A 27,018-nucleotide genomic window follows, 5' to 3' on the forward strand; every position below is an offset into this window, starting at 1 on the left:
ATATAATTTTTTAGTATCTTAATTTTTCTAACTAGTCTTTAAAAACCATTATATTTTAAGGTACGAATTCTTGTATCTTATATAGAAAATACAGTTATTTTTTGTTTTTAAAGACAAAAAACGAAAACTATCCAAACATACTAAATTATTAATATTTTCCATCCATTTAACATTTTTTTTCTTGTTTTTTCCTTTTTTATATGGAATCCAAACATTTAAAAAATATCTATGTTTTTTTCCTTTTTTTGTCACTTTTCATTCCCTAACAATTAGTAAGGAAAGAAATATAAAAATCAAATAAAATGAGAGATAAATCCAATATAATAAAATGATAATGTAATGGGAACTCAAATTGGAAGAAGAATACCTTACTTGGAGCATAACAAGACATGGGGCTTCTCTTTCATCTGCATATTGGGAAAATATGAAAATAAAAAGGTCATATGATTTAGAAAGAAAGTGGAGAAATGATTGACAAATATATTGCTTAAGTTTTAAGCCAAGCATTAAGTTATTATAAATTGAGAGAATAAACAGACTGAAGAAGATTGTGTCTATGGACTCAAAAATGGAAAAAAATTATGAGGAAATTTCATTTTTCGGATAGACTTACTAATCATCTAAAACCAACCAAAATAAGAATAAGTCAGCCCAACCATTTTATAGTTGAGTTTAAAAATGATGGAAACACGTGTCAGGGTGCCATTGGGTGACTCTTTTTTTTCCCTGACTCTGCAGTGGGCAGTCACTTGGTAAATAATTGTACTGAAAGTGAGAGGGTCGTTTACTAAGCGTGTGCCCTCCATTTCTTTCTCTCTCTCTCTCTCTCTCACTCTCGATTTTAATAAATATATATCACAAAACTCCATTAAGCACCCAACCCCAGCTCCAGCTCCACCCCCCAGCTTTCATGAAATTTCTTTTGAAAGTTTGGTGATTTTTGTCTTAGTGGGATGGGAATTGGGAAGAAATGGTGAATGAATTGCAGAAGAAAGAGCAAGGGTTTTGATGCTGAATTCTAAATGAGGTGTAAGAAACATCCAACGGACCTGAGCAGCGGCGTCGGCGTCTGCGCATCGTGTCTCCGGGAGCGTCTCTTCTCGCTGATCGCCGCACAGGCCGAGGCACAGGCGAGGGCGCAGGCACAGGGGCGGCTCGCCGAGGATCGCCGCAAATCTGATACGCATCCGCCGCCTCTCGTATTTCCTCGGTCTGTATCTCCTTACGTGTGTCGCCGGAAATCTGACGACGTTGCCTGTGGCCACCAGCTATACGACACCGTTTCTCAGCGACGGTTCTACAGTACTCCTCAGGTGGGCCCCACGTACAGTAATACTGGCACGGTGGCTTCTTTTGATTTGTTCAAGAAGAAGCCGAGCAAGTTCGCTTTTGTTAAGAGTCTGTTCCGATCCAGATCCGAAACGTCCGAATCGGATCCTAGGGTTTCTCGGGGAACGACGACGAGTTCCTCGTCATCGTCGTGGTTAGGTTCGATTTTCTCCGGGTGGAGCAAGAAGCAATCGAGATTGTGTGACGAGACCAACGCCGGCGGGCGCCGAGTCTGCCGGATGAATCGCGGAATGTCCCCTGCGAGGAGGGAGGATGAGGAGGACGACTACGATTTGTCTCCATCGGCCAGTGGATACTCGTCCGAGTCGCAGGCCTGGCGGAGGACGCCGACGGCTACAGCGCCGGCGACGCGACGGGCGCGGCCTACTCTCGGGCGAAACGTGTCAGGATTGGCGTTTTGCATGAGTCCGTTGGTGAGGGCGAGTCCTAACAGGCAGTGGAACCAGAAGGGAATGCCGCCGGAGATTGGCCTCCCCGGCGAGATTAGGGTTCAGACGAAGCCGAACCTGTCGACGGCGGCAGCGTTCTGTGCGAACAGATCAAGGAAGCTTGCTGATTTCGGAAGATTCAACCACAACCATTGATTGCGACGACCGTTGACATTGACCCCAATTTGATGATTGTGATTTCTTCACAAGTACGGTTTCGCCCCTGATGTTTTCCCAGTTTTACTCCTTTTTCTTTTTTTCTTCCTTTTTGGTTTGTTTCATAAATTAAAAATTACGTAAATTAAAAAAAAATTATCTTTGTTTGTTTTGTACTGCTGGTGGTGGTGATGGCATCCCAAATTAAACTCAAAAGAAAGGGCGTGTGTGAGTGCTTCTTCAGTTCTTCTCACTTCAACATTGTACTTGCATTTTTCCTTTCCTTTTGTTTTCTTTTCCCAAAGAATTACCGGGAAAACCCTACCAACAACACAAAAATATATACATATATATATTCTTTCAACATTAACCTGGTTGTTGCATGGGCGTGAAATTACAAATTGCCCCAACTATTAATCAAATCAGGGCTGTCCGCTAGCTTCTGGTGCTTTTCACTTGCTGTTTCCAAATCTTGTTTTTCTTCTTGTTCTTAACTCAAGGCTCTTCACTTGTTCTTTTCCTCTTATTTAATACATATATTGAATTTTCCAATGGTTGAAATTTTGGGTTTTAAAAAATAAATGTTAGTGATGTAAACTGATTCAGAAGCCAAGTCATCATTGAGTTGTTTTTTCCCCCAAAATGCTTGCAAGGAGACCCCTTCAATATAGGTTTGAAAACATTATATGACATAAGGACTTTTAAACCCTTGGAGGAAAGCAGACAAGTAGACTTTTGGAGGGGGGGTGCCCATGTACCTTGGAGTGAAATTCATGGGTTTTGAATTGGGGGAAGATTAGGATTGAATTTGAGGGAAACAAAACAAAAGGGAAGAATGGAATTGAGGGGAATTGGGGGCAATGAAGTGGAAATAGGGGCCCGGGCATTTAAGGAAGTGGTGGTGGTAACAGAGTCAATAATCTTGTCTACCCACTCACCAGTCACCACACCCCTTCCATTGGGTTCATAAATGGTGGATGCCACTATTAAATTCTGGGTCTGACAATAACAAATGCCAATGTCAGTATGGTAGGAGAGGAGCTGAGGAGGCCATTGTTTGTGTCACCCTTCAGTCTTGGAAGCACCAACACTACTCATCCTTCATTATTAAATTATATCTCTTTTACCCTTTTTGCTCAGGAAAAAGGGGTGGGGTGGGTCGTATAGAACAATCCAAGATTTCTTTTCTTTTCTTTTTTTTTTTTTCTTTAGATAAAAGAAATTTGTACTCATGGTACGGTCACTGGTGTTGGAATCAGGACGTTAGGATGCTTTTTAACTTTTCCTCTTCTTATAGTAGTTGGAGATTTTGAATATTGTTAGGGGTTGTCTTCACATAATTTGAACTCCAATTTCTGTTTTCCTTCTTTCTTGTTTTGCTTTTAGGCTGCCAATGGAAAGGCATTGTTTGGTCTTTGTTTCTCCCTAAAGCTTTGGGAGAATGACCAAGTCTTGATGAGGAAGGAAGATAGAATGATTGACAGGTTTCTTTTTGGGTTTAGACCATCCCTCATCTTATCCTGAACACCATTGTATGTATGATACAAGATTTTCTTTGTGGGTCTTAAAGGTTTTAAATTTTTTTGAAAGACTATTCAAAATGGGTTACTTTCAAAATGTAATCAAGTCATCCTTCCCCTCCACCTTGACCCTACTAATACCAACATTATAGATTTTTCTTAGGAGCATTATATTGACTTGAGTTTAAAGGCAAGTTTGTTTCCAAGAAAGCATCATAAAAAAACATCAACAAATGTCTTAAGCTCTAAGATGGAGGTTTCTAGGAAGGTATTGAAGTTTTCTTCTACCAAAATGGCAAAGTGTGTTAGGTATGCAAGAACAGAAAAATAAATGTTGAGTAATGAGTAAGATATTTAAGTGTTCCCAATATACCATAAAAACATCTCTCTTCTTATCCTGGACACCATCATATGAAACCAGCTTTTCTCTGTGGCTCTTAAAGTATTTTCACTTCTTTTGAGGGTTGTGAATGATATGTTTTAAATTTTTTTGAAATATTATGAAGAGTAACATTTACCCTTCAAAATGGGTTACTTTTCAAAATGTGATCAAGTTATCCTTCACCTTCAATTATAATCAATTTTGAAATATTATATTACTTGAGTTTAACGTTATGTTGAGTTTAAGAAAAGAAAAAGAATATTAAAAATAAATAAAAATTTCTCATGTTTAATTTTAGTATAGGAGAAAATCAACTGCAATTAAAATTAATTAATTAAAAATTTATGAAATTTTAAATTATTTAATTTTTTTTCTATTCTTATTGTTTAACAACAAAAAAATACAAATGGATTAATGAATAGGTATGATCAAGTGTTAAAGTTTTCAAAAAAAAAAAAAAATTGTATACAAAGGGGTTTAATTTTTAATATGTAAAGGAGTCTTAACTTTTCATATTTCCTTGCAAATTTTAAGTAAAAACATCCAACTCTTTAACTTCAAAAAATTAAATTACAGGTCTAATCTTTTACTTTAAAATAATTCATTATTTAACTATGCATATTATAAAGCTATTTACAATGACATATAATTTTAAACAATGAAAAAGTTGCTTTAAATGGAAATTAAGATATTGGACGGTGAAAATGTGCTCTTGATTTATCATTATACCCAAAGAGGGAGGGGTTTAAATAGGTAATCCAAGCAATATATATTTTAAATTTTAAATTATACCCAAATTTTTTTAGGTATAAATTAATTTAATCAAAGATGTTAGAAAGACATATCGACATAATAAATACATACATGATAGAATTACTTACCGTGTCTTTGAAACTCTACAAATGTAAAGCGATTATGACAAAACATATAAATCATGTTTTTAGAAGCATTCAAATAGTTAGACATTTGAACATCTCTTAAAGGATGTTCAAATGTCTTGATCAACATTTAAACAATTTGCTAGATGTTTGAACTACCTTTCTATAGTCTTTCCCACTATCTTTCCAACTTTCATGTTCTTCATTTTTTAGTTTTTCATTTTTCTTCACTTCCAAATTGTCATTGTTTTATCCTACATGTCCAAACACATAGTGACCTCATCCCAAATCAATGCTTGAATAGTTTGATTTTGATGAACCTTTAAGACCTAAGAAATTAAGTTATGTTAGACAGAACCATGCATAATTGGAACCAAATTACCAACCTAATCTAAGACACCAACAATCTCTCCCTTTGAAAATTTTGTGGTAAAACATAGATTAAAATAAACCCCTTTAAACTCTCATATTAAGATTTATGAGATATTTTGTAAAACTTAATACTTACTACTTAATGATTTAAGTTGACTTTAAATTAAATTAAAGTTGTTGACTTCAAATTTATTGTTTAATTCTTATTTTAAGTATCAAGGATGTTTGATAAAATTAATTTAAAATTTATTCTAAATTATCAAATTGACATAATTATTCTTATAAATTATAATTATGACAAATGAGGTCGAGTAACAATAGAGGTTATACATGAACAAAAAAATTATGAAAGTAATTAAGACAAATAAGATAAAAAAAGTAAAATTAAGATATGGATTTAAAAATAAATTAACTATTTTTTCTTATTACTTTAAGTTGTTTTTTTACTTTAAGTCATTTCATTAAATTATTTTATCGAACATACTTAATTTACTTGATAACATATTTTAAGTTATTAAGTCACTTTAAATTATTAAATCGGTTTACTAAACACCCACTTACCATCTTACTTAAAATAGTCCGAACGAATACGCACTCTCTCACAAATACCCATGCTAACTTAATTTCTTGTTTTATAGCGAGACACTTGTGACCTACTCACACTCAAACTACGTACCCAAAACAAGCAAAGAATGGAAAGACAAATTGAAAAAATAATGAAATTGATTCAATTGCTCCTCCTTTTTTTGTCATAAAAAATGAAAAAGAAAGATAGTAAGATAGTATGGTCATAGATGCTCAAAGAAATATCTTAGAAACATCCAAAATATAATTAATATACACAACCAAACATGGTCACAATGTACAAAATAAGTATAAACTAAATGGAAGTATCCAAAACTAGCTCTCTCCTCCCGCAGCCTAACCTTAAACATCCACACAACTAAAGTAAAAGGCCTAAAGTTGGAACAATCAAATTAAGCTACTAGACAATGATGTTGTATACTTACATAGGGGAATGATAAAGGGAGGTGGATCCCATACCTTTCAAGGAAACCCATGGGGGAATGGTACGGATGAATGAGATTCATAGCAAGGGATTTACAAAAAAATTAACCATTTCACCCCTATATTAAAAATAATTATTAAATATTTAAAAATAAATATTTTTAATTAAATAAAATTAAAATGTTTAAATCTTTTCGAAACATTACATGTTTGTTAAAATATTCAAATCATGGATTTTTAGAAACTATAATTACAATGTGCCAAATATTTAATCTTGTGATTAAGATTTTTGCTCTAAAAAATGTATTTCAATTTTTATCATGCTAGAAACTCAAATTTGGTAAAAATAAGTGTGACGTCTAATTAACCCCTAGATGATAAATATTTTTTCAATTTAAAAATAACTTTCATAATTTTTTTTTAAAAATGTTATAAAAATAAATTTTAGAAAATGACCTTCCTATTCTAAGGTAGGTTTTTCCATACTCAAGGATGTTCTTACTTTTACAAGTGATGTTAAAAGTCAGAAATTTAATACTTAGTCAAGATAGTCATTTTCACTTATAGAATTTAAATCATATTTTTTTATTTAATTAAATAGAACCAAACATGTCTTCTCGTGACCCTCACATCGTTTTCATTATACGTCTTTGTTCAACATCAATTAGGAAAACCATTCTTCTAGAGATTCCTCATTATCAATAATGTTCACAATATATGATATGGTATGAAATATTTATATCAATCTTTTTTCAACTATTTTTTGGTATTAACAAATCGAAATGATTCTAAACATAAATAATAGAATAAATAGATATTATCAATAGGTTTTAAGAAATAATACTAAAAGGAGTAACAATTTCACAAATATCATGTTGATCACTTGATGTTGGTGAGGTCTTTTCCTAGGATTCTAAAAGTAGTACTCTTTTCCTAAATGTGAGGTCATAGACTCAACAACATAAATACCTAATCCATGAACAAAATAACATCCCGTGAATCAAAGACCTAGACTTAACAAATACAACCAAAGCACATTAACAATGCAATCCTCACTTAAAGATAAAAACAAGAACAAGCAATGACTTTTAAACCTATAAAGCACTAGGAAAAAAAAATTGAACTTTAATACCAAACCCTTGGCTATTGAACAAAATGTGTTATTTAGAAGTAAATACTCCCAATGATTTTCTATGAGATAAAATTCTAAGAGAATGTAAATGAATGAACTTGAAACCTTTTACATTTTCACCATACAATATACTTAGGATATCTTTTATAATCCAAATTTGTCTGGTTTTATGAAAATAAATTGAAAATTCATCTCAAGCTTAACTTGGGTAGGAGCTTTAGAAACTCATTGAATGTTGCTTCTTTTTCTATTGTGTAGGACTTTATCTCTTAATGATTTAAACTCAATCACAAGCTTGCTAGTTTGTCTATAGAATTCCTCAAACTTCCTAATGTAACACCTATTAGTGTGTGATCATTCCTATGACAATACAAATGTGTATATACATAAGAATTACCCTTTTAGCCTTAACGAAGTTAGTCTTTCGTTATTTGGAGTGGTAGACTCATCAACATATCCTAAACATCTCGTCATTGTAAAACTTATCCGAATTTATCAAATTATTTAACAATTTAATGCTTGGGTACAACTTTTCTTTCTTACAAGTTACATCCATTTTCGTTTGTTAATCTTATCAATTAGTACGCATATCATGGTTCTTAGCATGTAAATAATCAAAATAAGAATTCTTTTTAGTTTAACATTTTCATATATGATTTTAAGCTTTGGTCATGCAAAACATTATATGCATCTTGTAAGTCATCAAATTCTCTTTCATCCTTATTATTAGAAGTTTCCTTTTTAATAAGGTCATATTGTATTACCTCCACAAAAGTTGCAAAAGTAAAACAATTTGAGTGATCTTGCCTCTTACTGACTTTTCTTTTATATATATATATATATATATATATATATATATATATATATATATATATATATATATATATATATATTTGTTTATTTATTTATTCAAAATTTTTGTCTCATCTTATTGCTTCTTTAATTTAATAGTCAAAGATTCACATAAAGTTTCTTGGTATTTTTAGTATCTTATTCAACATTTTATTTTCTTAATCTTTCTCAATCAAGATAACTTTTTAAAAGTTTGAATACAAATTGATTTTCTTTTCTTTCAACTCCATGTTATCAATCATAAAACCATTAAAAAAAAAAAATTCAAACTAAGTTTTTCCACTTTGATACCAATTAAAAGTATTAGCTAACCAAATGCACCTATTCCCAAGAATCCTATACTAATCAACACCTATACTATTCTTTCACATCCTTAATATAATATTTTGTACTCTTTAGTGGATTACCTCAATCCCATGCTAAGATTAATTGATTGATACACTACCATGTCTTTTCACCGAAAGTACTTCCAAGACCAATTCTTGAAAGATTTTGATACATGGTATTAGCTAACCAAATGCACCTATTCCCAAGAATCTTATACTAATCAACACCTATACTATTCTTTCACATCCTTAATATAACAGTTTATACTCTTTAGTGGATTACCTCAATCCCATACTAAGATCAATTGATTGATACACTACCATATCTTTTCACCGAAAGTACTTCCAAGACCAATTCTTGAAAGATTTTGAGAGTTGAGAGTTTTAGGACAAAACAATGACTATCTTAGCTATAAGTGCGTTGCTTGATTTAAGTCTTAAATGGGGGTTTTAATAGAAAATTCTAAGAGACTTAGGTGGTGTTTGTTTTTTGGCTGAATAGAAAAAGTAAAATATTTTAGCTTTTTCTATTAAGCTAAAAGTAACATATTGACATCATCCAACATAGTTAAAATGAACTTGTTATCAATAAGTTCAATTTAATTATATTGGATGATGTTAACATGTTACTTTTAGCTGAATAGAAAAAGCTAAATATTTTGACTTTTTCTATTCAGTCAAAAAACAAACACCACCTTAGTTGGAGCTAATTTGGATATGGAATGATAAAAACCATAAATTGTTGGCTATTATTAATAGCTCTATGTGTTTTAAAGCAATTTAGTGGACACCATAGCCCTTAATTAGCCAAGTTTACATTACCTCTCTAAGAGTGGTTCTCTCCATTTTTTCTTCATTAAAAACAAAGTACTAAAGTAGGAGGAAGCTCACATAAGTCTATAATATGATTGTCTAATTTGAGTGAAATAAATATTCAAAAATTATAAAGTCATTGAAGAATAGATTTTCATCAAATTCTGATGTCTTTTGCCCTACTGGAAAAGTCACACAAGAGAGCATAAATTTCTAAGTCTGTTGAAACTAAAGTTAGAAAGCTTAAACCTTTTTCTATTGGCCTAGGGTTTAGAGAGTACCTATTTGAATATCTTTTGGTGGTTGAGAAGAGAGCTTTTTGGATATACTTGATTCTTTACTTGAGTAGTGTTAGGATTCACTATCTTTAATATAAGACTTTTAGATTTGATCTTAGACTTTATTTTTCTTTCTTTGATATGCAATAACTCAAATCTTGAATTGTCCATTTCAACACAATTTTTAAAGATTTAATCATTTCAGGTTTAGTGATAATTTTCTTTACTTTTCAGATAAGTTAATACTTTATCTGCTTGGTTAAGTTGTTACCTAGGGTGAGAGTGACCTTAGGACTCTATACACAAGGTTGAAATTTTCCCAAAAAAAAGAAAGAATTATTCATGCACAGATCTAGTCTGTTTGGTTGCCCGGAAAATTTAGAAAGTAACTCTTTGCTTGTATTTGGACGGTTACTTTACTAGATACATATTAATACCCCTTAATATTTTGTGTTAGAGTATTTAAATATTTTAAACACTTTTGGAACCCGTTTGACAGTGATTTTAAAAAATGTTTCTAACATTTTTAATATTTAAAAATTTTTATGATTCAAATGTTAAAAAGACTAAAAATATTTTCTAAAATTACTAGCAAATGCACTCGTACGTTATCTTTCAAGATGAGGAATTTTGAAAAACTATTTTAAAGAAAACACTTCAACTAAAAATACTTTCAATAAAAACGTTGTCAAACGAAATATAAGTGTCTTTTAATTTTCTAATTATCGGAAAAGATATATTTTACTATAATAATTTGATATATTATTTTAATTCTTGTCTCTTTCCTTTTTTGAAACTAACCTATGACTTCTTACCATTTTTTCTTTCCTTTCTCATTCGTAATTCCACACAACTGTTTTTTACTAGAAAATAAAAATTGTAACAAACAATTTCCCACTAATTTATCAAGATGGGTTTGACCTTTTTAAAATGTATGCATGAGAATTCAAGATGACAATGATTGAGAATGTTAGAAAAGGACTTCCACTTCCACTTCACTTTGAAAGTATGCAGAGTAGTTCATGAGATGCTTAAAAAATTTGCTTATGGAGGTGTCCATTCATCACTATTTTATATGTGAAATTTAGTGGTGAAGAGGGTAGTGTTGCTGCTTTCTTTTGCATTTGCTAGTGGCTTTCATTATACAAGTAATCATATTTGTTCAAAATTTTCAACCTTTTTTGAATTTGCTCACATGTTATGTTTTTTTCTTGTTCAAATTTTTGGATAACCCAAACTTACACACTTGGAGAACCATCATAAAATGAATAAATCAATCAATCAAAATGGTTTTTTTTTTCAATCACAATATGTTTTGTTTTCTTTTGGAATGTTTTGATGTGGTTTGTTTTCTTTTATTTAAAGTCTTATTTTTAAATATTGTCTTTGAGTATAAACATTCAAAACTTTTGAACTCTTGAATACAAAGAAAACAATTTTCTATAGTGTTTTAAGTAATAATTGAAAATATGAAAAACATTTTTAAAGGGTTTTCTATTCAACATGAATGCTTGATGTCTTCATCGAGAATAAAACCAAAAAACTTCGATATTTTTTTGTATATTAATTCTCAAACTAAATTATGTTTTTGAAAATAAGTGATAATTGTTTTTAGTAACAAAAACTTATAGTGTGTTTGGGAGTGTTTCCTCTAGAAATGATCTTTTGCACAACCGTCCACTAAGACCTCATTAGATTCGGTTTATTTGCCCACGGCCTGTCATATCTCTCTCCTTTAGGCAACATCTCTCCTTTAGCTCTTACGCCCATATGTTCGGCTTCTTGCTTTCCCACCCCCATCATTATATTAAAAGGGAATGGGCTTTCCGGCAAGAAGTAAACACCTTCCTTCCTTGTAGGAACTCCATTCAAATTGATAAGAAAGATTATCCTTTAACAAAGAAGACAGTTATGAAGTATAAATGAGATACCGACACTACTTTTCCTACTCTTAAGAACTAGTTGGCCCATGTTCCGATAAATCATCCATATTTTCATTAATTTTTAGTGGAAGTGTTTCCTCTTAAAATGTTTTTAAGAGAATTACCTATGAAACATTTCTCAACATGATTTTTCAAAATTTTAAAAGTGTTTCCTAAGTTTTATCAAACACCTATTATTTTTTCAAAAACACTTTTTAGGTTAAAAACACTTACTAGAATCATTATTTTTCGAAAACAGATTTTGAAACCACTCCCAAAGAAGCACTTGACTTTTATCATGCATTTACTTCTACTTCTATTTAGATGATTTTAAACAAATTCAAACTCATGCAAATATCAGATAAATTGATAACAGCTACTTAATGGTAGAGAATTTCAAGAAGACCTGAATACAAATCCACATGGAAAATTTTGAGGGTAAAAGAAAGAAAAGGATGTTGCACTTTCTAAGAAAAAATTCTTGGTTTTTCATACAAAACAATCAGGAAAAAAAGGAAGAAAAAGAAAGAAAAAAAAAAGAACTAGAACTCAAATAGGCGTAGCTCAATCATTCCCTCTTTTCTTTTTGGAGAATACCAAGCCACAACTTTCCCAGAGCGCAGGAGCCTCAAGGAGTAGTTCAAGCTGTATGTGAAATCCTCCAACTGAGGTCCCGCTCTTCCACCTGAAGAATCCAGCAAAAGTTTAGAATCTACACGGAACACGATTGGCCCTGCCACCTGCAAAGGCAACCACGATTCATTGTAGGATGATTTCAGTGATCAATTTCTAGAGGGCAATTGTAACTGTTTCTTCCAAGAAAATGAAAATGATCTCCTGATTGCTAATATCATCCAGCCTGAAAATGAACTAATTCGATCTAAAGGCTCAACGGATTAGATGTCACTTATAATCATTCACATATTTTCCTCACCCAGATTGCACCAATAATAATATTATAATTTTACTCGGTTCTTTTACTCTTGTTCTCTATTCGATCAATACTAGCAAGGGCAAGCCTCATTGTCTGGAACGTGCATTTATGAATTTTGTACCTCTAGAACTCTAGGGCCATAGAAGGTTAGACATACCTGCTGTTGAAAGATCAAATTGAGCCTTGGGGAAGATAATGGATCTTTTGCACCATTGACCGAGGAACTAAAAAGATTGGAAACCCTCTTGGCTAAAGCTGAAGCTGAACAGATATTCAGACGAGCATCCACACGGGTAAGGTCACCATATCGCTTCCTGAATTGTCCATGTTGGAATGTACAGCAACCTGAAGCAAACAAATCAGCACCAAAAGGACTTCTCTTCTTAGCATCCGCAGAACTTCCATCACCATGCTCCCTCGAACCCCCAAACCAGGCTTCACAAGTACCACCTACGTGTATTTTAAACAAGAGATGAGAAACATAAAAAAAATGAAACCTAAGTACAAAGAAAACTAAAAGAAACAGGCCAATGGTCTGTACGTTTAGTGGAATTGGGTGAGGCTTCCTGAATTCCATGTGACCTCTAGTATGAGAACAGCGATGAGGAATATAAAACAAAAGCCAATTCTAATCAGAGCAATACAAATTATAAACATAAGCGAAATGATATTACATAATGGCAAATACAAATGTGTCATTAAAGATTTTTAGCCCATATTCTTAGGTATGATGGTGCAGTCAGCCCTGTTCTGCCTATTTCCTCAATCAAGAAGTGGTCCACAGTCAGAACCTTGAGGGTGAAAGTAATAGTAAGCAACCAAGCTTTTGCACAATAATCAATGGATGACTTAATCCTAATGTTTATCACTTCTAATTATTTTGGTTCAGCTTCAACTGCAAAAGGAAAAAGTTAGGTCTATGAGGCAGATTTCTTGGATCTACACAAAGTAAGGAAGAAACATTCTGCTTAGACAACATCCATTCAACTTTCCACATTTGACACTTCTGTTTTCTAGTAGGCATGTTCCACTTCTACATTTGCTACATATCCAACACTCAATAATATTAAGTTTCCTTTCTTTCCCATTCACAGGAAATTGGAGCACGAGCTACTCCATATTGTGGGCTTATCAACATGCTGATCAAATATCACATTTAAAATCCAGAGTGCTTACTGGTAATTGGTAAATGGATGCCTTCAGAAGGTAATCTAACACATCCCTTAAATCACCATAACCTGCTGGACCAGCAGTTCAGGCATTTATCAGTTCACATCCATGAATCTTTTTCCCCCTCTATTTTATTTTCCTTCAAAGACATGCTGTTCTTGAAGATATTCTAAAACAACAAAGGCCCCTAGTTGCTATCAGTACCTTTTTAGATATTAGTTACAGATAATCCTTTTCTTTTGGTTCCACTCTTGCAAGACAGTGCAATTGACAGAATGAAATAAGAAAAAGAATGAATTCAACAGGAAGCTGCAAGAAAGCAGCTGTGTTAATGTCACTATTTTTCCTCTGCTAGGATGAATCAAGCTTGCAGAAGAGTTCTTCAAAACCCCTCTCCATCAAAATCATAAGGTGATCAGTACTAACCCTTCAACAATTTGAACCTACTTTTTTTATAGGTGAAAGCAAATTGTATTAAAAGCACCTAAAACATGCCTAAAGTATACACGATGTATACAAGGGCAAAAAAAGGGGGAGGGATTCACAAAAAACAACACCCTCGCTCACTGACAGCCCAACCAATCAATAAAGTCAAATAAAGACAAGGTGCTAGACCCTAAAATGTACCCTGACCCACTCCAAAAAAACTGTACATGAAGGAGTGTAGAATAGCATGGTCTGTCAAGTCTGAATCTTCAAAGGCCCTTCGATTTCTCTCCTTCCAAAGGGTCCAAAATAAGCATAAAGGAGTTGTTCTCCACGCCTTCTTTCTTTTCTTCCCAACAAAGGATCCCTGCCAACTAAGAAGGGCATCCTTGATTGAGAAAGACATTACCCATTGGACATTAAAATGAGCAAGGATGAGGTGCCACAACAAGGTTGCCTTCGGACAATGGAGAAGGTTATAGTTTGTTGACTCCTCTTCGCCTTTACACAAATAACATCTGCTTGGAAGACACCAACCCCTCCTTTTTAGCTAATCTAGAGTTAAAAAAATTTCCCAAATTGCTTCCCAAGCAAAAAAACTGACTCTCATCATGACCAAAGGGTTCCACATAATACTTAACGAAGAAGCCTTTTGGAGAGTGCCCTACTAGGGAGTAGTAAAAAGACTTCACTGTAAAGGTACCTCCTTTTGTTACCCGCCAAGCCATGACATCCTCAACACCACTTTTGATCACTTGCCCTTGCAACCTATTAAGCAACTCTTCCACCTCTCCCAATTTCCAATCATTTATCTGTCTTGTGAACAAAGGGTTCCAACAACCCCCTTCCCTAACTTGCTCCCACATCTGGTTTACCCAAGCTTCTCTATCAATGGAAATTGAAAACAACTCTGGGAAAGCCACCGCCAGAGGATCCTCCCCACACCACCTATCCTTCCAAAACCTCACCCTCCTACGATTTCCTGCCCTAAAACCAACCCTGTTGTTGAATTCCTTCCACCCATTCCGGATTGCCTTCCAAAGACCCACCCCATAACCTTCCCTTAAAACTCTGGAACACCACCCCCCTTCTTCCTCTCCATACTTCCTTACAATCACTAACTTCCACAGAGCCTCATTCTTAGAAGCAAATCTCTAGCTCCATTTTCCAAGGGGGGCCTTATTCAAAGAGGACAACTTTCTAATCCCCAAACCTCCATCCTTTTTATCCAAGCCAACTAATGACCAATACACTAAGGTGGTGTTTGTTTTTTTACTTAATTCTAAATAGAACCTTAATGCTTAATAATGTTAAATATTAGGTTGTTTGTTTTTGTAGTATTTTATTTCTATTAAGTATTAAAAAGTAAAAAAAACTAATATGTTATTTTTTCTATTTAGAAAAAGCTACATATTTTGGCTTTTTCTATTTAGTAAAAAGTTTATAATAAGTCATGAAAAAGTAGAAAAACAAACAACCTAAATTCTAAAACTAAATTGCTTTCAGCAAAAAGCCAAAAAAACAAACACCACCTAAATGAGGCCTTCTATGGAGCTCTCCTCCCCCCCACACCAACCCAAAGGAAATCTCTTTGAAGCTTCTCCAATCTAAGGCTCACCTTACATGGGATTACAAATAAAGAATAATAGATTGGTAGGCTAGATAAAGTGCTCTTAATTGAAGTCAATCTCCCTCCTTTCAATAAGTACTATCTTTTTCACATAGCAAGTCTTTTCTGAAATCTTTCTTCCACTACATCCCAAACTGATAAAGACTTGAAGAAAACACCCAAAGGTAGGCCTAGATAATTAGAAGGGAAAGAGCCCACTTTACACCCTACCACCCAACCAAATCTTCTGCATTAGAAACCTCTCCCACTGGGATTAACCCACTCTTATCCAAATTAATTTTAAGACTAGAAATTGCCTCAAACCACATGAAAGCCCAACTCAAAACCTCAAAATGCTCCTTATCTAAGTCACAAAAAATCAATGTATCATCAACAAAAAGAAGAAGGGACACTACCATACCCTCTCCTCCTCTCCCACTAGCCAAGAAACCCTTAATGAAGCCTCCCTCCATAGCCCTCTTCAAAATACTAGAAAACACCTCCATTGCCAAAATAAAGAGAAAAGGGGAAAGGGGATCTCCATGTCTTAGGCCTCTAGAACTTTGAAAGAAACCTGTAGAGGTCCCATTAATCAGAACTAAAAACCAAAATGAGGATATACACCACTTCATCCACCTTACCCATTTTGCCCCAAAACCCATTTTTCCATGACTACTAATAAGAATCCCCAGTTTACATGGTCATAAGCCTTTTCAATATTTATTTTGCAGATGACCCCCCTTTCTAAGCTTTTTAATCTTGAGTCTAGCACCTCATTTTCTATAAGGACTGCATCCAAGATTTGTCTTCCCTCCACAAAACCATGTTAGGAGTTTGAAATCACTCTCCCAACCACTCTTTTTAGCATGTTAGCCAAAACTTTAACTAGAATCTTATAGAGGCTCCTCACCAAACTGATGGGACAAAAGTTCCTCAAATCCTTTGCACCCACTTTCTTAGGCATAAGCACAATAAAAGTGGCGTAAAGGCTTCTCTCAAAGTGACCCAAATCATGAAACTCAGCAAAGAAACCCATAACTTCATTTTTGACAATTTCCCACCAAGAGTGCTAAAAGGCTAAGGAAAACCCATCTGGACCAAGAGCTTTGTCTCCACTCAAGCTAGCAAGAGCTGTAAAAACCTATTCCTCAGAAAAAGGATCCTCCAACAGCCCTGACTCTTCCTTGTTCAAGACCACAATTTGAACCTAGAACTTCCCATAAACCTTGTCCATCCCTTTACCACTTGAGCTAGGTGGTTGTATGTACCTCATTCATCTTAAATTATGCAAATACTTCAATGATATAGCAAGTGTTCACAACTCCTCAAACCAAATTGACAGAGTCCTATTCCTCTTACCATTTCCATTTCTAAAAGAGGCAAAACAAAAAAAGGGGGGAACCAAATGATTTTAATTCGTGTCCCAAGGAGTTGGCTAAAACTGCTGGATGCTGGTGTCTATTCATCAGAATTGCTCAATGCCTAGAACCTAGTACAAGGAGGCATGGCTAAATTATCTGATTTGCCCTTTTTTCTTGTTTGATCTCCTAGTTTAAACTGAGGTGTATCCTTTTTTCCTTGTTAAACATGCCTGATGTATACTTGACCAAGAGACATGTTAAGCTTATATCCCACACAGAAACGCTTACCATGTCATATTATTGGACACAAATACTTCAAATACATATCATCTAGAAGAGAATAAAAATATCTCCATAGAATTTCATTAATAACAAAATAAATATAAATTCCAAAAATTTAGTATAAATTCCAAACCTATACATCATGGCACAGTAGCATCCAATATTTCTGGGAAATTTGGTATAAAACATCAAACAACCACCTGAACATTGATGATAAATTATGATGAACAATGGTTAGTTGTAATGTAGGAAAAGTAACATAACAAAATTTTTACATGGCCATGCATAAGTAATGTGGTTTTGAATGACATTTTCCAAAGCAATTTTCGTTGTATCAAAAGGCCATCATAAAACGGTATTTGGATAGCCAGGTCCACAGTTGATATGTGACAGCTGATTAAAAAGATCCATCTCATCTTAATGCAATCATCTGAAGTGATTCTCAACCTGAAATTTTCTGGATGGTATTTCTTCTACCATGTGTCAGATAGAAATCAAATTAACAAACTCAAACAACTGTAGCAAAAGGTCGTGGCAAGTTCATGAAGGTGGTAGTTTTAGGGAAATGACATGATTCTTGATGTCTGAGAGAAATCATGTTAACCAATCCACCCAAATGTGATGGAAGGGGTCATGTCAAGTTCATTAAGGAGGTACTTGGGGGAAATCAACTTGAACTTGAAGATCGTGAAAGCTTTCTAAGCAATGTATGTCTAAATTGTGACACAAAGAGAGAGGGAGAAAACAAACAAACCATTTCTATTTCACTTCAGGTGGCATTTCACATGGGATTAGAAATTTTTTGACAATATTGTTCCAATCAAAAAGGAGAGGAAAAAAACAACCAATGGTCAAATACCAGTATAGATTAACCTACAAGGTTGAGAAATAACATTTAAAGACATTCTACCCTAAAAACTGTAACAGAAAATAAAATATGGTTTCACACAATTGTGGCATCCATGACCTAAAATGAAAAAGGAAGGGCAGAAGAAAACTATAGTGGCACAATCTACAATATTGGGTTACAACAACATGGAAGAGGGTACTACAAAGTCAATTGTTAAAGCTACTGTCAGAAACTTTTTCCACAAAACCCATGTGATGAAGCAAGTCAAAACTAAATAGAAACATGATTGGCATAAAAGAGCAATTGGAGGCAACAAAATTACCAATAATTCCAGATATTGCTGCATGAGGCTCTCTAAGACGTATATCATATGAAGGCCGCCACACCAGACCCCGTTCTGTCTTTACAATACCATCCTCCTGCTTCTCTCTTTGCCTCCACAAGTCTCTGCTCTTCTCATAAGAAAAGGCAGCTTTTGCACATAATCCAGGCATTAGAGCAGAAGGTGCCTCATCATTTATGGCATTAACAGACTGGGGATGCCCACCATTTTTGTGTATTCCAAAACGATATCGAAGTCCAGATTCAGAAACAAGGGAAGACAAACCCAAGGATATAGATTCAGGCAACTCCCAATATCTCCCTTTATGGTCAATGAATAGCTCAGGCCATGCAGCCTCCAGTGTAATGTCATGAAAGGGTAGCTGCAAATGCACATGAATGGTTGAGGAACCTACTTCAAATGACTTTTTGTGCACCATGATGCAACCACAAAAAATAAATAAAAATTTAAAAATAATGACAATAATAACAAGCACAATAATAGCAGTCAAGTAGCATTTCTAAAATTGAACTAAGCCTTTAACAATTAATGTAAATAAACAAAATTTGAATTTTTGAGTCAGAGACAGATGTTAAAATGATGGTATTATTGCATTTTGTGTTTTCTTTGTTAGGGATTGTGTGAGTGATGTCTTCTTTGGTTAGAGAAACCCTCTTAGGGTCGCATGATTCTTTTTTTAGGGAAAAAACAGACAGGTTTGAAGGATTGTTCCATTGTGTGTGTTTTGGCACTATGGAAGGAAAATAATCAGAGGTCCTTTCAACGTAAAGAAGTCAGAACAAGCAATCAAATTCATGTTCCTTTGTAGTCTATTGGGGTGAGTTAGGAGGTCCATAAGGTTCCATGTCCATGATAGATTTTGTACATTGGGTTGGGACAAGTTAAAGGGTTTTTGTTTTGATGACCCTTTTTCTTTTTTTGCTTTGCCTTTTAGTGTCCTTCGTATACAGTGTGTGTACTTTGGTGCACATTTTGTTAATATATATTTATGTTTTCCAATCAAAAAAATAGCCAAGCTGTTTGAAACATATTGCTACTTGTTGGGAACAAATATCTCATATTTTAATGGCCATTAAATGAAAGAAATAATTAGATAAAAAAGACAATTATAGCAATCTAAATCTGAATTTGGTTGATTTATTTATTTATTTATTACCAGGTTTAACAAAGCAACCCACTTGGCATTGGCCTCAAAGACACTGTAAGGATAAAGAAGTCAGTTAATACCAACCTCCTGAAAATAACATTTGCAGCATACAAATTCAGGTGAATTGACAGAATCATCCCTTCAACACAATAAATTTAACTACATAATTATTGTATGGTATTCTTAAGGCAATGATATAAGGCATCCAAATAGCTCTTATTTACATATTCCTTGTATCAGCAACAGCATCCTCTCCTTGCAATGACTTTAGTTTCACTTGGAATCAAAAGTTCTTTTACTGCTCTCAATGCTTTTTGTTAGTTTTGTCACAAGAAATTTTTCAGGCAAAGAAGATGTTGAATCAGTGTTGTCATTTGAAAGTCAATCTTTATTAGTTGACCTTCAAAATTCATAACAAAGTTTGGAAAAAAATTGAATTTTAATTTCGCAAGCATTTTTACTGAAACCAAGTGGAGGAATTCTTCAGTTACTTTGAACAAAAAGTACATGGAGATAAATGTTCTCATCTGAAACAAATCACAGTCCTGTATAAGAATTACTGTATAAGAATTATGCATGGATACTAAAACTTTCACCTTCAATTGATGTAGAACAACATTGGAAGCAACCCTTCAGTCTTATGAAAGAAAGAGGAAAAGAGAATCATCAAGGGTAGTTTAGTAATTTTCATATTATTGGCATGACTACACTAGCAAGCCCTAGTTTTAGCTGACGGTTTATATATATATATATATAAATTAGGATTCATTTCATTTATGAAATGAGAGTTTTAGTAGACACCTAACTTCTTTTAAAGATATGAATGCCTTCTTATTAGTGAGATTGCTTCAGAACTCTAGCTGTGATTTATATTTTTCTTTACTTTTGTCTTCCTAGACCTCTTTCATCTCATTTTACAAGAAATAAGACATCAATAGAACCAGAAATTTAAGGATCTTGTATCATCAATTTAAGTAAGAGTACATCCCATTAATTGAATGAAAGGTTTGGATCCATAAGATCAACCATAGATTATTGTTGGGCATTGAGTTCAAAATTTAAGGGATGCATACACATTAGTTCCCCTAAGAAAAATCCTATTAAAGAAATAGGGAAAGTACCATACACTTTATATCATGGCTGACTAAGAATGATAAAGGATTGTAGGAGTTTGATGTGTAGGCATGCCAAATTATTTATATTTCTTCAGAGTTGAGATGTTCCTTTTGTTAAGTCCCTCGCTTAGGCAATCATGCAGTGGATGTGTTTAGGCAATCATGCAGCAGATGCCTTAGCAAAGCATGAAACAAGACATTTGGTTTTCTTTATCAGAGAGTTTACCTCTATGAATTATATAGTAAGTGTTCTACTTAATATTTTAACTTGTGTACATAAATATGTGTGTGTTTACCCATAAAAAAAAATGTGTGTGTGTGTGTGTGTGCGTGTGCGTTCTTGTGTGTGGCTAAGAGCAAGCCAAAAGGAGAAGAAGGATGCATTAAACAGGTTTAAGCATAGCATCCAACTACTTAGAAAAAAAAAAAGAACAAACTCTAACATCCTTTTGGGATCATTCATAACATTTCTTATCCTAATCATATAAGTAGGGGGCAATTGTTAGTAACTTTCCTTTCAATGTCCAATCAGGGTCTCTAGATCATAATTGTGTACCCACGTGAATTGTGCTCCCTAAGATTTGCCAATCCAAGGTGTTGTAACATTTGATTGGTCTGATTAGTGAAATTGGCATCTTGTAACTATCAAATACAACAAAAAGAATATAAGAAACTGTTTCAGCATGCCTATAAAAAAATAAATTAAAAAAAGTAACTGTTTCAGCACAATCATTAGCTAGGGAATACATCAAAATCAGTATAGCTCAAGTAATTTCATGCTCTGAGTACAAGGGAGAAATTGTTTTACATTCGGAAAAGTAATCAGACTTCTGGGCTTAACAGTCGTCAACTACTACCAGTTTGTGCTGAAGTGAAACATGATTGAACAATGATTTATTGATGAAGAATAACCTTTACTAGGAGTACTTTCAAATCCACTTAGCATCAGAAAGAATATCTAAAACAAGAGAAGAGAATGACAAAGAGTAAGCTCATTCGGGTCAAATGGTGAATTTCTACAACAAGATTTTCAGAGCTAGTGAACAAAACCTCTGTTGGCTTCTTTTAGAGCTAGAAGGGATTGAGACAAGGGGGGGACCCCCTTTTCAACTTGTTTGTTTTATCTATAGAGGTGCTCAGTTGCCTTTTAAAGAAGGCAAGGCAAGGAGATTATATTTCAGGTTTTAAGGTAAGTGGAAGAGGAGGCAAAGGCGCAGAGGTGTCTCATCTCTTATTTGCATATGACATGCTTATTCTCTATGAAGCTAGTCATGAGCAATATTACATCTAAGTTGGACCTTCATGTGGTTTGAAGCTATGATACCCGGATCCATCAATTTCACCCAATGTACCCATATCAACATGACATGACATGGGTGTGGGTAAGTGATCCTAGTCAGGCACTCCTACTTGCCTTTGGGTGTGGTTGTTTGATTTTTTTCACTGATATCCTTTTATTCTTTCAACTTTCTTAATAATAATTACATTAGAGAAAAACAAGAATTAGCTGAAAAGTGAACTTTTGTAAGAATATTCAAGGATAAGAAGAAAAAAAAGTGATTAGAGGGAAAAGATAAGAGCCTTTACAAATGATATCTTCACTTCCTATTTATTTTTAATTGATTTTTCTTTTATTATGTCATATCCTAGAACCCATGCCCGTTTTTTAGATCCTTCTTAGCTAAGTCCCCGTATTCTAAAATTTGAGTTGTGAGAAATTAGACACCTAAACACATACATCTAACACTCATACTCAAACCCATGCAACATGGGTTTGAAGAATTTGGACAAGAGTGAATCAATTCTTGTGGATAGTGTCACTAATGTTGAGGAATTAGTGGCTAAGTTGTGTTGTAGAAAGAAGGATCCCCTCACTATATATTTGGATCTTCCCTTGAGAGCCCCCTATAAGTCAAGGGTTGGTTAGCATTTGGTGGAAGAGAGTATCCACAAAGGGCTAGCTATGTGGAAACGATAATATCATAGTTTTTAAAGGCACACTTAAAACATGCTTTAGGCTCAATGCGCATATCCTTAGTTATGGTGCCTCAATTGCCAAGACGTGCATCTTGTTGGAGAGAGCATCTACTTTATTTTTCATTTTTAAGAACTTTTATTCTTGAAATTTTTATTTGCATATTGAAATTTATATGATTTCATTACTTTCTTTTAATATTTTTTTTTAAATGTTTGGAATCTTAAATTTTTTATTAATTTGATTGGATTTTGGATCATATTTTATAAAATTATCCTAGGTCACATTTCACTTTGCTTCGGCACAGACTCACACATTATGTTGCCCCTTACACCTAAGCTGTAAGAGAATTTTGTGCCTTAGGTGCGCCTTGTACCTTTTAAAACTATGGACAATACCTATCTAAGGATATGAGACTCACTCGCATCAAGAGCACTTTGTAAAACTTGCCCATTTACCATATGTCTCTTTTTTTCATGCCCATGAAAGTGAATGGGAGGATTGAGAAGATTCAAAGAGATTTTTTATGGGGTAAGAAAAAACCTCACCCGGTGTGATGAAAGATCACTTGTAGGAAGAAAGATAATGAAGGCCTTGGCACTAAAAACCTTATTCTCGAGAGGGCTTTACTAGTAAAATGAAATTAGAGGTTTGTCTCAAAAAATGATTCCCAATGGAAACGGGTTATTGTTGAAAAGTATAGGGAGGAAGGGGATTGGTGTTTGAAGGAAAGTAAGGGTAGTTTTAGATTTGGATTGTGGAAGGCCATTAGGAGAGTTTGGAAATATTTTAATCACAAAACCTCATTTGATGCGAGTAATAGTAGAAGAGTGAAGTTTTGGAAAAACAAATGGTGTGATGATTCATCTCTAAGAGAGTCTTTCCTTTCTTTGTATTATTCCATAGTTGGGACAAAGGATGATTAGGTGGCTGATGTATCGGATCAACAAGGTGAGAGTGGACATTTGGACCATTGCTTCTCAAGGAATTTAAAAGATTGGAGGATGGAAAAGGTTGAAGCCTTGCTTTGAAGGCTTCAAGGCAAGGTTGTGAGTAGGAAGACAAGATGGATTGGATGGATGCAAAGAAGGGAAAATTTTCAATCAAGTCTTTATACAATTTTCTTAGGCAGGAAATATCAAAAGTGTTTTATTTGGAATGCGATGGCGTCAACCAAAGTAAGGTTTTTTTTTTGCATGGGAAGCCTATTGGGGAATCACATCCTTCTACATTGTGCTAAAGCTAAAGTGTTATGGAATTTAGTGTTTTCCTTATTCGGGATTGCTTAAGTGTAGTTAAGTTCGGTAAAAAAGTTCCTCCCAATATGACAATTATTTTACAGAAAAGAAGCAAAAGAGAATGCGGAGGATTATGCCTTTGAGCATTATTTTGGTCTTTTTCAGAGCATTTGAAAGCAAAGAAATGTCTCATCAATCCCTTAAGTTCAATTTTCAAGGGAACCTTATGTAGTGGGTGAAGATGTATATAGAGACCTCTAACCATGATAGATTTTATTGAACAGTTGGGGACTTTTGAAAAGACTTCTGTTTTTTAAGCCCCTTACTTTTTTGCTTTACCTCTTAGCATACATTATATACAACCTGTGTACTTTGTTGCGTGTTTTTTCAGGCGCTTTTAATGTATTTTTGTTTTCCTATTTAAAAAAAGAAAAAGAAAAAAAAAAGAGCAAGCTCAATTAACCCATGATTCCACCAATCCAAAGGCAGTATGAAGGGTTGAATAAACAAGGCATTATCAATGAACAAGTGATTATGAGAACTAGAAGCTAGAACTATCGCTATGGGCTATGTCTACTCCTACTCCTAGTATAAGTGATTTGCAAGGATTGCTCCTACTCCTAGGATAAGTGATTTGCAGGGATTAAGGTTTGATATTGTTTGAAGAAGGTTGGGAAACCTTCTACTCTCCTTTATGCATTGCCTCACTAAACAATTGCATTACTCACAACCGCTGTTGACTACTTTATCACACATGATCCACTCACAATTATGGTGCCAAACTAGCCAATTCCAATTTCTGAGCCATATGAACTTTAGCTGATTAGAAGTGTTCCAGAGCTGCCCCCTGGTTCCCAATTCTGTCAGCTTGCCATTTCTGAGAAGCTTCCTGGTTTAGATGCTTTGTGGACTCACCATCCATGCTGCCCAAATGTGCACTTTATTTGCCACTTTGTAGCCAATTCCAGGATCTTATTGCTTGGTAAAATATAGTGTAACCATTTAAGAACAAAGCCTAAGGTCTCCCAAATTGAAATCTGCTAGTTTATGATTGAAAACAGAAAATAGAAAGACAAGAGAATAATAAATATTATTAAAAAATGAGACTAAAATGAGGCCAAAAACACAACAAATTTATGAGGATAGCATACAACACAGTACAAATATATACAAGACAAGTAGCATAGAAATGCATGCCTGGTGAAAGAGCATCACTCTGTTGCGGCGTCCCTTCTTCTCACCATGTTGTTCTGTGCTCACCATCAAGGATGATGCAGAAGTCAAAGAGAGCTGTGAGCATAAACCAAAGGAAAAAAGGGATTTGTCTATGAAATGCTTTGCTACTTCTTTGAATGTAGATAGCTCCCACTCATCAACCGCAGATAGGTCTGCTTTGATGGAAGATATCAATTTCTTCGGACGAAATTGTCCGGTTAATCCAAGCCACCTAAAATGCAAAGTCCACATAATTTGAGAATTCATGAAAAATATGGCATTAGTAATTATTTAAAACCTTGACAAAGTAGAAAGGATATTACAATCATGGAGAAGTATTGCAATTTCTTTAACAGGGGTGCACTCATTAGCAGCAAACCAACAGTTTCCTCAATCACAAGCCAAATTCAAAACAATCATTTTAGACAGTACAATATCAATAATGACACAAACAACTCTGAAGTGATACCAAAAACAAGTAATAGTTCAAAATCAGAACTCACAAACCACTAAATCACAAAAACCAACTACAGAAGCTAAGCAAAAAGAAAGAGGAAATGAATACAAAACACAAACCCTTAAAATAAGATCCAAGTACCATGTTTTTTCGGTCTTACTCTTTTTCTGAAACATTGAAAAGGTACAAAGAAAAAGAAAAAACTAACCCAAGTAAGGCCAGTCAGTCTACTGTTTTCACACATTCATTCTCCCACACATTTTCCCTGGGAAGCAAACAAAGTCCTAACATAATGGTAGTGGGTTTGAAAATTGCTTTCCTTGAGCTGCCTTATATATTTTGGATCCTTCATTCTCACTATGGGAATCATGAAGAAAATATTTATCAGATTTCAAACTTATGTTCTCGTCTTCCCTCTCTTGCCTTTCACTCAATATGAATCTCATAAAGTAGTAAAAAAAAAGGGAAACAAATTCTCTTGTTTGATCTGCAATGGAAAATGAGAAGGAAAAACAAAACATAATTAAAATTATTTGACAACTGAAACATATCCAAATGCTTCATCCCCATACAAAAAATAAGGGTGAAAGAAAAAATTTATGAAACTCAAAATTTCTTTCAATTCGCGCTTTCATTCCTTCCTTTCCCCCCCTTTTTTTGGTCCCCACATTTGCCTTCAAACACTCAGCAATCCAAAGAAACCCCTCATTTTTTCCACTATTCACCAAACAGATTACCAATATTTACAAAACCCAACAAGATAAAAATCAAACCACCACTCACCCCCCAAACAAAAGCTCAAGGCCTTTAGGTAAAGAGATGACAATACATATGAACTAACACTTAAAACCAATAAATCAGTGAACCGGTAATGTGTATGAAGGCAAGCCGAGTGACACTTAAAAAATATAATTCTGAAATAACAAACGACTAGTAAAAGGGAAAATGAGAATAGAAGAAGTGGGCTACCAGTTGGAGGTGGAAGGCCTGAGGAAGAGGGACTGGAGGGAGAAGGAGCCCAGGTCCTTCTGGGAAGTGGGTGAAAAAGAGGGAATGATGCCGAGAGGGAAGCCGTTGCCCAGAAAGGAGAGCTGCTGGACGCGGAGGGCTCGACTGGCCCGGGCTCCCTCAAGCGGGAAGGGGTCGCCGGGCACTGCGCGAGCCGCGCCATGAAGTGTCTGAGGAGAGGAAATGTCGAGGTCCCAGAATGCTGCGTCCATGGCGGTTCTCAGGTTCGCCATTACCGCCTTGCTGCGTCGTTTCTGTCTTCTCTCTTCCTTATCTTTCCTGCATTTCTGAAATGGGAATCACTGGGTTTTTCTAGGGCTTTGTTTGTTTCTTGGCATTTGGTTTCTAGCCGCCCTGCCTTGATGGATTGTACATTTGAATTGGTTTAGAAATTATATCATGTACTCTTAAAAAAAAAATAAAAAAAAAACAATAAAAAATAAAAAATAAAAAATAAAAAATAAAAAAATT

General features: G+C 34.4%; 2 protein-coding genes across 2 annotated transcripts; one reads left to right on the forward strand and one right to left on the reverse strand.

Moving 5' to 3' along the window:
- Window positions 1–795: 795 nt before the first annotated feature.
- Window positions 796–2,216, forward strand: LOC100244411 (uncharacterized). Its single transcript, XM_002266660.5, has one exon. It carries the CDS (start codon window positions 1,023–1,025, stop codon window positions 1,932–1,934), a length of 912 nt encoding a protein of 303 aa, XP_002266696.1. The 5' UTR covers window positions 796–1,022; the 3' UTR covers window positions 1,935–2,216.
- Window positions 2,217–11,763: 9,547 nt separating this feature from the next.
- On the reverse strand, window positions 11,764–26,970 carry LOC100256535 (protein TRIGALACTOSYLDIACYLGLYCEROL 4, chloroplastic). The gene is made up of 5 exons (XM_002265954.4): window positions 26,509–26,970; window positions 25,065–25,314; window positions 18,372–18,753; window positions 12,509–12,801; window positions 11,764–12,157 (listed from the first exon to the last, which is right to left on the reverse strand). The coding sequence occupies exons 1-5, from the start codon at window positions 26,778–26,780 to the stop codon at window positions 11,960–11,962; spliced, it is 1,395 nt and encodes a 464-aa protein (XP_002265990.1). The 5' UTR covers window positions 26,781–26,970; the 3' UTR covers window positions 11,764–11,959.
- Between the last annotated feature and the right edge of the window lie 48 nt (window positions 26,971–27,018).

The sequence above is a fragment of the Vitis vinifera genome, chromosome 15 (genome assembly GCF_030704535.1).
Source record: "Vitis vinifera cultivar Pinot Noir 40024 chromosome 15, ASM3070453v1".
In the NCBI taxonomy this organism is placed as follows: domain Eukaryota; kingdom Viridiplantae; phylum Streptophyta; class Magnoliopsida; order Vitales; family Vitaceae; genus Vitis; species Vitis vinifera.